Raw genomic sequence first — 13158 nt, 5'->3', positions numbered from 1 at the left:
CCTACTCCAGCTGACAGCAGGAAAGAGGTGAGGTGGGGCTCAACCCACAACTGACTCTCCAACCGGGCAGCCTGTAAGGCCCAGCCTGGATCTACAGGCGACCTCCTCCAATGGGAAAGATGAGAAGTGTGTAGAAGGCAGGGGTGGCTGTGTTTTGCTCGGCATCCAGAGCAAGGGCAGCAGCGAGCGCCTGGTCCTGAGAACGCTGGAAGGTGCTGGGCTGTGCGGGTACAACTCCTCACCTGGCGTTACGCTGCGCTGGGCTGCGCCAGTAGGACAAAGGTACTACATGATTCTCAACTGACTTACATGGACTTAAATAAGACGTGTAAACAAATTATTGGAGTTCAGTGGTTGAAGTGGGATCTAGTCAGACTGTCCTGGATTTGAGCCCGGGATTTTCCACTTTACTCTGCAAACTAAGAAGGCAGAAGAGGTGATTCCCCTACCACCTCCTCCCCCTATTATGCTCAATTCCAGAGTACTGTTGCAAAAGTAGCAAAGGTACGGTTGTTATTACCTCACCACTGTGTTCTGAGCTTAGAGGAAATGCTGCCAGGACTTTTATGGATTTCAGGATAATCCACAGCCATGAAGGTCAGTGAAGTTCAGAAAAATCAACTTTTAAAAACTAATTTATGGGACTTCCCTGGTGGCGCAGTGGTCAAGAATCTGCCTGCCAATGCAGGGAACACAGGTTCGATCCCTGGTCCGGGAAGATCCCACATGCTGCGGAGCAACTAAGCCTGCGTGCCACACTACTGAGCCTGTGCTCTAGAGCCCGTGAGCCACAACTATTGAAGCCCGCACGCCTAGAGCCTGTGCTCCACAAGAGAAGCCACTGCAATGAGAAGCCTGCGCACCACAACAAAGAGTAGCCTCCGCTTGCCTCAACTAGAGAAAGCCCACACGCAGCAATGAAGACCCAATGCAGCCAAAAATAAATAAATAAATTTAAAAGGTTTTTTTTTTTGAGGAAGGAAACAGATCAGGGGGCAGTGGGGGTGGGGCTGGGAGGGCTTCATGGGCAATGTCAGGGCTTTGGCCTCGCCTTTGAGGAAAATGGAGAGCCACTGGTTTTTGCTGTTTTTTTTTAATTTATTAATTTTTTTGGGCTGCATTGGGTCTTTGCTGCTGCACATGGGCTTACTCTAGTTGCAGCAAGCAGGGACTACTCTTCGATGCGGTGCACGGGCTTCTCACTGCGGTGGCTTCTCTTGTTGCGGAGCACGGGCTCTAGGCGCACAGGCTTCAGTAGTTGTGGCATGCGGGCTCAGTAGTTCTGGCTCACAGGCTCTAGAGCGCAGGCTCAGTAGTTGTGGTGCACGGGCTTAGTTGCTCTGCGACATGTGGGATCTTCCCAGACCAGGGCTTGAACCTGTGTCCCCTGCATTGGCAGGCAGATTCTTAACCACTGCATCACCAGGGAGGTCCTTTCTTTCTTTTTTTTTTTTTTAATTTCATGATATTTATTCTCTTTACAAAGCTGTAAAAGGGGAATAAGTCACACCTGGTAAGCACACGTATGAGAAGTTCAACATTGTGAAAATCAACATCCAGTAGGGTGCCAGCCCCTGAAGTAGCAGCTACAGTCTGTAACTCTCCTTGTCATACCCTTTTTTCTGATTTTTGCTTGAGTTCTTTTCTGAAATTGTAAGCAAAGAGCTGTGGGTCTTCATTACACATTTTTCAGTATACATCACAGAGGCTCTTAAAATGTAAGACAGAGAGCTGGGTGGGTTGAACAGTAGGGTCCACATCTGCCAACTGTAACAGTTTCCCAGTGCTTTCTAATTGCCGAGCTTCAGGGAGTAACATTCCAAGCCCTCGATGGCAGTATTTCCTTCAGAACTGAAAGGCATTCTGAATGGCTTTCTCCACCAGCCTGAATGGCTACTCTATCCTGGGCCGGGTCAGGGGGGTGAAATGCACCACCCCGAGTCCACCTCTGCTTTGGGGACGAAAGCCTGACCTGGAACTGTGAAGATGTGCTGAACTTCGCAGAGGTACTGGGCCATGATGGAAAGGCGACTACGCTGCTTGCTTCCTATACTGGCTGTAAGTTTCTCTGCCACTTCCTTTTGCAAAGTCAAAGTCATCTGAGTTCTGCCATAAGCAAAAGGTCCATTTCTATGAGAAACATTTTCAAGCCAATTTGATAATCAGTGGAGTTGATACACTAAAAGGCAGATTTCCAATAATATGCACATTTAGAGGTTCATCCTCCCACTGTCTTTTGAGACTTTCTGGAAAAGCCCTTTCTATCTTGGCACCCATTCCGCAACAAGAGAAGCCACCACAATGAGAAGCCCGCTCGCCACAACTACTGAGCCCACGTGCCACAACTACTGAAGCCCGTGTGCCTAGAGCCCACGTTCCGCAACAAGAGAAGCCACTGCAGTAAGACCACGCACCGCAACGAACAGTCCCCGCTCGCCACAACTAGAGAAAGCCCACAACGAGGACCCAATGCAGCCAAAAATAAATAAACAAATAAATTATTTTAAAAACTACATTTTACAAAAATTTTGTAGTTGAAAATAGTCATAATATGTACTATATAACCAGTTTTTGCTGTACTGGTCAGTAGTGTCCAATATATTCTTGTTGTTATGCTATAGATCTGCAGAACTTTTTCCATCTTACAAAACTGATCTCCACATCCTTTAAAAAACAAGTCTTTATTATTTCTCTCTCTCTAGCCACTAGTATTCACCATTTTACTCTGATATTCTATATATATTTTTACCACTTTACATACCACGTGTGTGGAATTCTAAAGCACTTTTTGTATGCGGATGGTTTATTTCACTGGCATACTGTCCTCAAGTTTCATCCATGTTGTTCCATGCGACAGGCGTTCCCTTTAAAGGGTAAATAACATTCCATTGTGGGTTTCCACCGTGTTTCGTTTACCCATTCATCTGAAGATCAACATCTGTGCTGCTTCCACCTCTCCACTGTTGGAAATAGTGCTGCTGTGAACAGAGTTTGCAAATATCTCAGCAAGTCTTTGCTTTCCATTGGGTATGTACCTAGAATTTGGATGACTTGGCCATATGGTAGTTCTAGTTTCCATTTTTTGAGGATCCGCCACATGTTTCCCAGAGTGGTTGCTGCATTTTATAATCCTAGCAAGGGTGCACAAGGGTTTATATTTTTCCCCATCCTCAAAAACAGCTGTTATTTTCTGTTTTTTTTAATAGAAAAAAAAAAGTGAGAAGAAATGGCACATCCACCACAAAACGTACATAGTTAAGAAGTTGGGTTTTTTCTCAGTAGGCATCACTTGTAAATAGGAATGAACTAGGGGCCAAAATGTAAAACCAAAAATGAAGCAGCTACGTGTAGTTAGTAATTTCTAGTTTGAATTGTAATTGAATACTGTGGCTTTATATGTATTGTTTTATATTGTACTATTCCCATTATTGATGGTTTGGACTTTAATAAGGAATTCCATAGTTTTTAATGTCACAAAAATGAGATATTTGAACAGTGTATTCGAGAAAGCAATATACTAACTAAAGTGAATGCTTGTATATATTAAGATAGCCTTAAAACTTTTTCTCTAATGCCTTAACTGTCAAATAATGAAAACTTTTAAAAGCATAGGGTTATAGTCAGCATGCTAGACTGAGAGGTAGACACTGATGTGGTGAGAACAGGTACTGATGCTGTCAGTGTTTAGCACTGTGTGTTTAGCTTTGTTTATGCTCCAAAAGTGCAATATTAGACACTAGCTAGATAGTACTGCTGCCTCGTGTAACTCCAAAGAGGAAACAGGATTTGATTAACTGACTGCACGTTTCTTTAATTTACTCATATTGTCCTTAGCTTGGATGTAATGCCATGCAGATTTATGTGGCTGCTATTTTTATTTACTTTACATCACTTTTTTTGTTTCTTTTTTTGGCGGTACGCGGGCCTCTCACTGTTGTGGCCTCTCCCCTTGTGGAGCACAGGCTCCGGATGCGCAGGCTCAGTGGCCATGGCTCACGGGCCCAGCCGCTCCGCGGCATGTGGGATCCTCCCGGACCGGGGCACGAACCCGTGTCCCCTGCATTGGCAGGTGGACTCTCAACCACTGCGCCACCAGGGAAGCCCGACTTTACATCACTTTGATTAACACTTTGAATGGAGAGCCAAACATTCCCTCTTCACTGACCAGCAATGGCCCTTTAAATGCAGTAGGAGAAATAAAAAATTAAAAAAGAAAACCATTTTGTGTGAAAATTGGTGATAACTGGCGCTTAAGATCAGAAAAATAGTTCTTTATACTTGGCTGCCTTAAGATGCTGTCTGCCCAAAGCTCTGAAAGACTTTAAGATAGGCAGTAATACTACAATACTACTGAGTTGTTGAAGAATTGTTACATTTGACAATAAAACTTGCCTATTTAATCTCAAAAAAAAAAAGTTAAACTTTTTGTTTCTCTGAAATGTCTTATAATAGGTCATAATGTTGTTGACTCAAATTTCCATGAAAAAGAAAAAAAAAAACTACCTCTTGAGTGACATTCTGGCCTATTCCTCTCTGAGGAATCTTGTGGGGAAAGAATACTGTAACTCCTGCTCTGTTTCCATGTTTCCGTCGGGAAAGGAACCCTGCCTGCCCTGGGGTGTTGGTGTTTTTGTCTGTGTTGCCATCCCAGGCCTGCGACAGGGGCTTGCGGCTGTGTTGTAATGTCTGGGCCATGTCTGGGGAGTCCTTCCCACCTGCCCAGCCAGGGACCAGCCACCCCCCTGAAGAGGCCTCCATTTCCTTCCTATGACCCAAGGCACAGGGAACACCACCTCCCATGACCCCACCTTCAGGAGCTCTGGCGGCACGTGCATCCATCAGCCTAGCCCTGGCTACCTACCCGAGGCCCACCTCTACCCACAGTCCTGTACAGGAGTCAAGTAAACGGGATGTCTCTGAGCCCTTGTCCCCAAAGGGCCGGCCAAGGGCTGCCCACCAACCCGGCTCCATGAATCCTGCATGACCAAGTGATGAATGGCGGGCTCTGCTACCCAGGCCCTCTGCTACCTCCCACCCTGCCATCTGGCAAGAGATGGGTCCTTTTCTGTGGATAGACTACCTGTGGAAATGTGACCAATTAGTGTGAAGTGCATGTTTAGCAAATGTTAGGTACTGTATTTGAACCCATAAGTGTGAGTCCTTCTGCAAAAAAAGGGGTGGGGGCTTCCCTGGTGGCGCAGTGGTTAAGAATCCACCTGCCAAGGCAGGGGACACGGGTTCGAGCCCTGGTCTGGGAAGATCCCACATGCTGTGGAGCAACTAAGCCCATGCACCACAACTACTGAGCCTGTGCTCTAGAGCCCACGTGCCACAACTACTGAGCCCATGTGCCACAACTACTGAGCCTGCGTGCCTAGAGCCCGTGCTCCACAACAAGAGAAGCCACCGCAATGAGAAGCCCGTGCATTGCAACGAAGAGCAGCCCCTGCTCACTGCAACTAGAGAAAGCCTGCACGCAGCAACGAAGACCCAACACAGGCAAAGATAAAATTTAAAAAAAAAAGTACTTAATTTGTTTTTTTTTAGACAGTACAACCCACTTTAATGATGTGGAAGTTGAGGCACAGAGGATGCCAGACCTGACCCAGGCAGCCAAGGAGGAAGTCGGGAAGCTGGGCTTCAACCCGGAACGTTCATCTCCGACCTGACAGTTACCTTCTGTTTGACTGCACTGCTTCCTCCAGAGGAAGACAGCTGAAATCGTGGATGTGCACGGGACCTCGAGAGGAAAGATGGCCGAGAACAGAAGTTGGGGAAAGGCTTGCACTTAGGAGAGGAACTCACACAGGAGGAAAAGAGGGAGCGGAACTGAGAGCTGACACTGTCAGGGAGGAAGGGGCTCCAAGGGGCCCTCATGGGGCTTAGTTAACAGCACTTCAGAGGGAAGGTTCAAGGTTCACCGTCAGGAGAAAGTAGAGAAGCAGATGAAAGCTGAGGTGGCACAGCACACCTGTGAAGATCGGTCAGCGTAAATTAGTTCAGCATTTGTAGGACTGTGGGTAAACAGAGACACTTATGTCACTGCTGGCACTGGAATCTGCTCTTCAAATCAGGCCAGTCTCGAATAGTGAGAACTTTTCAGAAAACTCATCATATCCTTTTGCCCTTGGAGGCGGGGAGAATTTGTCCAAAAAGTGAAGCCAGATGGGGGCGCTCCACCACCCACTGGGGTCTTCAGCACTCTTCCCCGGCATCCGTTTTCAGCTCTGACTTCCGAATGACTTGGTTCTGTGGAATACTGACCTGGCAGGAGTTGGTGTCGCTGATGTTCTTGATGGGGTGGCTGAGGATTCAGAAGACTCTTGAGTTGGAAGTTGAAGATGAAATGGATGAGGTAGACTACCTCCTTGAAGAAGTGAGTCCACAGGGCCCTCTGACATCTTCCAAAGGAAGGTCTTATCGGAAGGCTGGAAGGATCATGAGGATGCCACCTGACTGCTCTGTTCCTCCCCAGCTGATGGTCTGGCCCACCAGAAAGAAGTACAAGTTATTACAAGCTGGTGGTGAATATGAGCGCGTCATCCCTGTGGTTTACCAGCTGAAACGACAGGATGGCTGTGAAGGCACTGGTGTCAGCCTCCAAAGAAAACACGCTATGCCCAAGCCAGAGGGACTGGAGTCCAGGAGAGCCTCTCACAAATCACTGGAATGTAACTGTGAGAGATCAAAAACCAAGTTCTGCTGCAAAGTAACAGAGATTCGAGGCAGATGTTATAAAGTTTAGGCAATACCCAGCAGCTCCAGAGGAAACAAATTGCTGAGTTCCAGCTTCAAGGAAGAGCTAAATATTGCATCATATGATACCTCTCTTGATTGAACTATTAAAGCACTGTATCAAAAAATAAGAAAATATGACATTGTAAAGCCTTTGGAAATATAAGTTGTAAAACAGCAAATAAATTGAACTGCAAAAGTGAAAAAAAAATATTGATTTTTTGTTGCTGTTGTTAGGATTGTTTCCTCACAGTACATTCTTCCATTGAGGTTTAAAATTATTTAATTTTCTCAACTGCCAAAGTATGAAACCATTATTTTACTTTCAGATTTATCTTCTCCCTAATCCAGTTTTCGGTTAGAACTGACATACTGATTTATAGGTGGTCCTTAATGCTCTGATAGGAATATTGGAGACATGAATTATATTCTTGGAACTATTTTATACTGATGGGATTGGATTCACATTTTTATGATTGCTGAAAATGAGAATAAGCAAAAATGAAATTTTTCAAACACTGTTTTTTATAACTGTACTTAAACTTTAAAATGTGATTTTCTTAAATTCCAAGGCTGGTTTCATTCAACAAATAAACCATGATTTTTAGTCCCCCTTTAAATGCTTTGCCACTCAAAACTCGTCATCACCATTGATTTGGGCTTTTTGTAGGCAGGCTTTTATGACAGTAATACAAGTTGCTCCATTTTGTTTTGACTTTCATCTAAAAATCATTTTACTAATTTTGGAGTTTATATTACAGAACTGTCAATTTGTACTTCGTGAACTTCACATGCCATTCCCTCATCTAGGCGTACTACCACAGTAATGCTACCATGGTGCCAAGGAATTGTGGTTGTAATTCCTCTATCCACAGTTTTAAAATGTGAATTTTACATAACAAATAAAAGATCTGAAAAATTAAAAAAAAAAAGGTAGACAGTACCTACCTTTTTTTTTTTTTTTTAAAGTATAATTTCCACTTTATTGTCTTCCCAGGGACAGTATTTCTTCAGTCTTCAAGGACTTAGCTCCTTACATGGGCTTTGGCGGAGGTCATGGGGCAGTACCCGCAGGTCTAAATCAGGGTGGAGGTGTTCGGTCCTTCCGGGCTTCCTGAGAACGACTCCTGACTACGTTGCTGTGAATGGAACAACTCACGCAGTAATGCAGTTTCACATACAACTTGGGAAGCACATAGGCGTCGAAAACGCTCGCTTCGGAAATGTCTCTGACCGCTGCGGCCTCTACGATGTTCCGAATGATGGACTTCTTAATGGCCTTATCCCTGGGCATGCATCCAGCACAGCTGGTGCAGCGAACAGGCTGCACGTGGCCGCGGCCCTTTCCGGCATGACCATTATTCCTTTTTTTCTTGATCATCTTGGAAGCGAGGAGGTGAGAGAGGTTTAAATATTGTTGATATATATATATATATATATATACATATATATATATATATATATATTTTTTTTTTTTTGGTAGCAGCTTTATTTTCAAGAGTGAAAACCTAGAAATAACCTAAACGTCCATAAAAAGATGAACGGGTAAACTAACAGTGGTACATCCAGATAAGAATGTTACTCATCAAAAAATAAAGAGATGAGCTATTCGTTCATATCACTTATGAATCTCAAATAATTATGAAACAAAGGAAACCAGAAGAAAAACCCAGTAAACAGTTTATGATTCCAATCAGATAAATTCAAGAAAATGCAAACGTATCTATTCTAAGGGAAGAGGTGGGAAGGGCAAGGAGAGATAATAACAGGCCATGAGGTAAACATGGGCATTATCAGAACTCTGAGGATGGTTTCGAGGTTCATACCTAGGTGAAAACGTACTAACTTGTAATACTTCAAACGTATGCAGTTTAATACATGTCAATTATACTTTAATATAGCTTTACAAATTGGCTCAAGATGAAAAGATCTCTATGCCTCACTCTTTTCGGAAAATCAGTTTGGCAACCGTATACTGAATCCACCAACTCTCTCCTTCGGCCCTCTGGAGATCAGTCTTCCCTCAGTGGTAGCAAATATGGAGAGCAATGAACTACTTCCGGGATGCCAAGCCAGGCTCAGCCTCTAAGGGAGAGATCACCTAACCAACCTGACCTAACTCCGGGCCCCAAAAGGCCTCCTGGTGCCTCAAGAAAGCTTGGGACTTCCCTGGTTAAGAATCCGCCTGCCAATGCAGGGGACACGGGTTCGAGCCCTGGTCCAGGAAGAACCCACATGCCTTGGAGTGACTAAGCCCATGTGCCACAACTACTGAGCCTGCACTCTAGAACCTGTGAGCCACAACTACTGAAGCCCGCACGTCTAGAGCCCATGCTCCGCAACAAGAGAAGCCACGCATCGCAATGAAGAGTAGCTCCTGCTCGAAGAGTAGCCCCCACTCGCCACAACTAGAGAAAGCCTACATGCAGCAACGAAGACCCAACACAGCCAATAAATAAATTAATTAATTAAAAAGCTAAATGTAGCACTCGTGATCCTTTGTATTTCTGCAGTGTCAGTTGTTACTTTTCCTTTTTCATTTCTAATTCTGTTTTGAGTCTTCTCCCTTTTTTTCTTGATGAGTCTGGCTAATAGTTTACCAATTTTGTTTATCTTCTCAAAGAACCAGCTTTTAGTTTTATTGATCTTTGCTAGTTTCCTTCATTTATTTCTGATCTTTATGATTTCTTTCATTCTGCTAACTTTGTGGGTTTTTTGTTCTTCTTTCTCGAATTGCTTTAGGTGTAAGGTTAGGTTGTTTATTTGACTTGTTTCTTGTTTGTTGAGGTAGGATTGTATTGCTATAAACTTCCCTCTTAGAACTGTTTTTGCTGCATCCCATAGGTTTTGGGTCGTACTGTTTTCATTGTCATTTGTTTCTAGGTATATTTTGATTTCCTCTTTGATTTCTTCAGTGATCTCTTAGTTATTTAGTAGTGTATTGTTTAGCCTCCATGTGTTTGTATTTTTAACAGATTACTTCCTGTAATTGATATCTAGTCTCATAGCATTGTGGTCGGAAAATATTTTTTTTTTTAATTTTATTTATTTTTGTATACAACAGGTTCTTATTACTCATCCATTTTATACATATTAGTGTATACATGTCAATCCCAATCTCCCAATTCATCACACCACCCCACTACCACCACCACCACCGGAAAATATTCTTGATACGATTTCAATTTTCTTAAATTTACCAAGGCTTGATTTGTGACCCAATATATGATCTATCCTGGAGAATGTTCCATGAGCACTTGAGAAGAAAGTGTAATCTGCTGTTTTTGGATGGAATGTCCTAAAAATTTCAATTAAGTCCATCTTGTTTAATGTATCATTTAAAGCTTGTGTTTCCTTATTTATTTTCACTTTGGATGGTCTGTCCATTGGTGAAAGTGGGGTGTTAAAGTCCCCTACTATGATTGTGTTACTGTCAATTTCCCCTTTTATGGCTGTTAGCGTTTGCCTCATGTATTGAGGTGCTCCTATGTTGGGTGCATAAATATTTACAATTGTTATACCTTCTCCTTAGATTGATCCCTTGATCATTATGTAGTGTCCTTCTTTGTCTCTTGTAATAGTCTTTATTTTAAAGTCTATTCTGTCTGATATGAGAATTGCTACTCCAGATTTCTTTTGATTTCCATTTGCATGGAATATCTTTTTCCATCCCCTCACTTTCAGTCTGTATATGTCCCTAGGTCTGAAGTGGGTCTCTTGTAGACAGCATATATATGGGTCTTGTTTTGGGATCCACTCAGCCAGTCTATGTCTTTTGGTTGGAGCATTTAATCCACTTACATTTAAGGTAATTATTGATATATATGTTCCTATTACCACTTTCTTAATTGTTTTAGGTTTCTTATTGCAGGTCTTTTCCCTCTCTTGGGTTTCCTGCCTAGAGAAGTTCCTTTGGCATTTGTTGTAGAGCTGGTTTGGTACTGCTGAATTCTCTTAGCTTTTGCTTGTCTGTAAAGGTTTTAATTTCTCTGTCGAATCTGAATGAGATCCTTGCTGGGTAGAGTAATCTTGGTTGTAGGTTTTTCCCTTTCATCACTTTAAGTATGTCCTGCCACCCACTTCTGGCTTGCAGAGTTTCTGCTGAAAGATCAGCTGTTAACCTTATGGGGATTCCCTTGTATGTTGTTGTTTTTCCCTTGCTGCTTTTAATATTTTTTCTTTGTATTTAATTTTTGATAGTTTGATTAATATGTGTCTTGGCATGTTTCTCCTTGGATTTATCCTGTATGGGACACTCTGCGCTTCCTGGACTTGATTAACTATTTCCTTTCCCATATTAGCGAAGTTTTCAACTATAATCTCTTCAAATATTTTCTCAGTCCCTTTCTTTTTCTCTTCTTCTGGGACCCCTACAATTTGAATGGTGGTGCATTTAATGTTGTCCCAGAGGTCTCTGAGACTGTACTCAATTCTTTTCATTCATTTTTCTTTATTCTGCTCTGCAGTAGTTATTTCCACTATTTTATCTTCCAGGTCACTTATCCGTTCTTCTGCCTCAGTTATTCTGCTATTGATTCCTCCTAGAGAATTTTTAATTTCATTCATTGTGTGGTTCATCATTGTTTGTTTGCTCTTTAGTTCTTCTAGGTCCTTGTTAAACGTTTCTTATATTTTCTCCATTCTACTTCCAAGATTTTGCATCATCTTTACTATAATTACTCTGAATTCTTTTTCAGGTAGACTGCCTACTTCCTCTTCATTTGTTTGGTCTGGTGGGTTTTTACCTTGCTCCTTCATCCGCTGTGTATTTCTCTGTCTTCTCATTTTGCTTAACTTACTGTGTTTGGGGTCCCCTTTTCGCAGGCTGCAGGTTCATAGTTCCTGTTGTTTTTGGTGTCTGCCCCCAGTGGGTAAGATTGGTTCACTTTGTGTAGGCTTCCTGGTGGAGGGGACTGGTGTCTGTGTTCTCGTGGATGAGGCTGGATCTTGTCCTTCTGGTGGGCAGGACTGTGTCCGGTGGTGAGTTTTGGCATGCCTGTGAACTTATTATGATTTTAGGCATCCTCTCTGCCAGTGGGTGGGGTTGTATTCCTGTCTTCCTAGTTGTTTGGCATGGGGTGTCCAGCACTGGAGCTTGCTGGCCATTGGGTGGAGCTGGGTCTTAGCGTTGAGACGGAGATCTCTGGGAGAGCTCTCGCCAACTGATATTACATGGGGCTGGGAGGTCGCTGGTGGACCAATGTCCTGAACTCGGCTCTCCCACCTTGGAGGCTCAGGCCTGACACCCGGCCAGAGCACCAAGACCCTCTCAGCCACACAGCCAGGTACGTGGGGAGTTTCTTGCCTTTTGGGAGGTCTGAGGTCTTCTGCCAGCGTTCAGTAGGTGTTCTGTAGGAGCTGTTCCACATGTAGATGTATTTCTGATGTATTTGTGGGGAGGAAGGTGATCTCCACGTCTTACTCCTCTGCCATCTCAAAGGTCCCCCTCAAACTCTTTTTCAAAGTCGTAGCACTTGCACTTCCACTGTTCACTGGCTAGTGCCAGCTGTCTCCAAGTCGCATCTCCCACCTGCGTCTGTCGCCTCCAGCACAAGTGTGATGGTGCTCGCTGATTCCACCACCACCACTGTCCCAGTGAGCCAGTGGGGGGTCCCCAGGTGAGCTGGGATGCAGAGCTATCCCCCTGTGGCCCTCTGAGGCTCATTCCCCGACGGGAAATGGTTAATTAGAACACTCAGAACACCAAGTACATCTGCAGCTGTTCCTGCCCCTGATTTTGCCATAAAGATCCTGATCTTCAGGGGCACAGAGGGACTCGCCCTTGGCATCCAGGAGCTAAAATTCAAATGTTAACCAGCTTTATCTTCTCACCTCCTAAAGACCCAAAAAACAAAAAACAAAAACCTAATGCATTCTTAAAGGTCATCGACAAACAAAGATTATGAAGCCTTCTTAAGGCTGTAGCATTTCAACATGTCACATCCTTATTAAACCCTAAAAAGGAAAATTCACAAATTAATTCTGCCACTAAAGAGAAGCCCCAGGGTGAAAACTCAAATCCTGACAATTGAGAGTAAGACTCCTTAGACAAGAAAGCTTATAAACATCATCGGCGGGGGTGGTAGGATACCCTCTGTGAGGTAGATCCCCGGAGTTACTGATCTCACCAATATAGTTTATTCTGTCCCCATTTCTCCAGGTTTACGGTCGGTCGCAATTTGCATCTATCTATGAGGTGCCCCGATATACCCTCACTCAGTTACCTGTGGGCTACATCAATATCCCCACCATGGGGGACTTGCCTGGTGGTCCAGTGGTTAAGACTCCACGCTTCCACTGCAAGGGGCACAGGTTCGATCCCTAGTCGGGGAAGTAAGATCCTACATGCTGCAGGGCATAGCCAAAAAATAATAATAATAATAAAATTTTAAAAATAAAAAATATATATATATCCCCACCATG

At 43.7% G+C, this 13158-nt stretch overlaps 2 protein-coding genes and 1 pseudogene across 3 annotated transcripts in view; all 3 read right to left on the bottom strand.

The window, feature by feature from the left end:
- Positions 1–13158, bottom strand: part of ST8SIA6 (ST8 alpha-N-acetyl-neuraminide alpha-2,8-sialyltransferase 6) — a gene marked incomplete at both ends in the record, with an annotated part of 130715 nt that overhangs the window by 100737 nt on the left and 16820 nt on the right. The window lies entirely within an intron of this gene.
- LOC307050817 (mitochondrial dimethyladenosine transferase 1-like) lies at positions 92–2277 on the bottom strand (annotated as a pseudogene). The gene is made up of 2 exons: positions 1615–2277; positions 92–220 (listed from the first exon to the last, which is right to left on the bottom strand). The product of its transcript is annotated as a mitochondrial dimethyladenosine transferase 1-like (transcript).
- LOC307050960 (small ribosomal subunit protein eS26-like) lies at positions 7817–8116 on the bottom strand (the record flags this gene model as incomplete). The annotated part of the gene is made up of 1 exon (XM_079701249.1): positions 7817–8116. One exon carries the CDS (start codon positions 8114–8116, stop codon positions 7817–7819), a length of 300 nt encoding a protein of 99 aa, XP_079557375.1.

Source organism: Hyperoodon ampullatus, assembly GCF_949752795.1.
Source record: "Hyperoodon ampullatus genome assembly, chromosome: 3".
NCBI classification, from domain to species: domain Eukaryota; kingdom Metazoa; phylum Chordata; class Mammalia; order Artiodactyla; family Ziphiidae; genus Hyperoodon; species Hyperoodon ampullatus.
The sequence above is the reverse complement of the archived record's forward strand: the minus strand, read 5'-3'. Positions and strand labels throughout refer to the sequence as shown.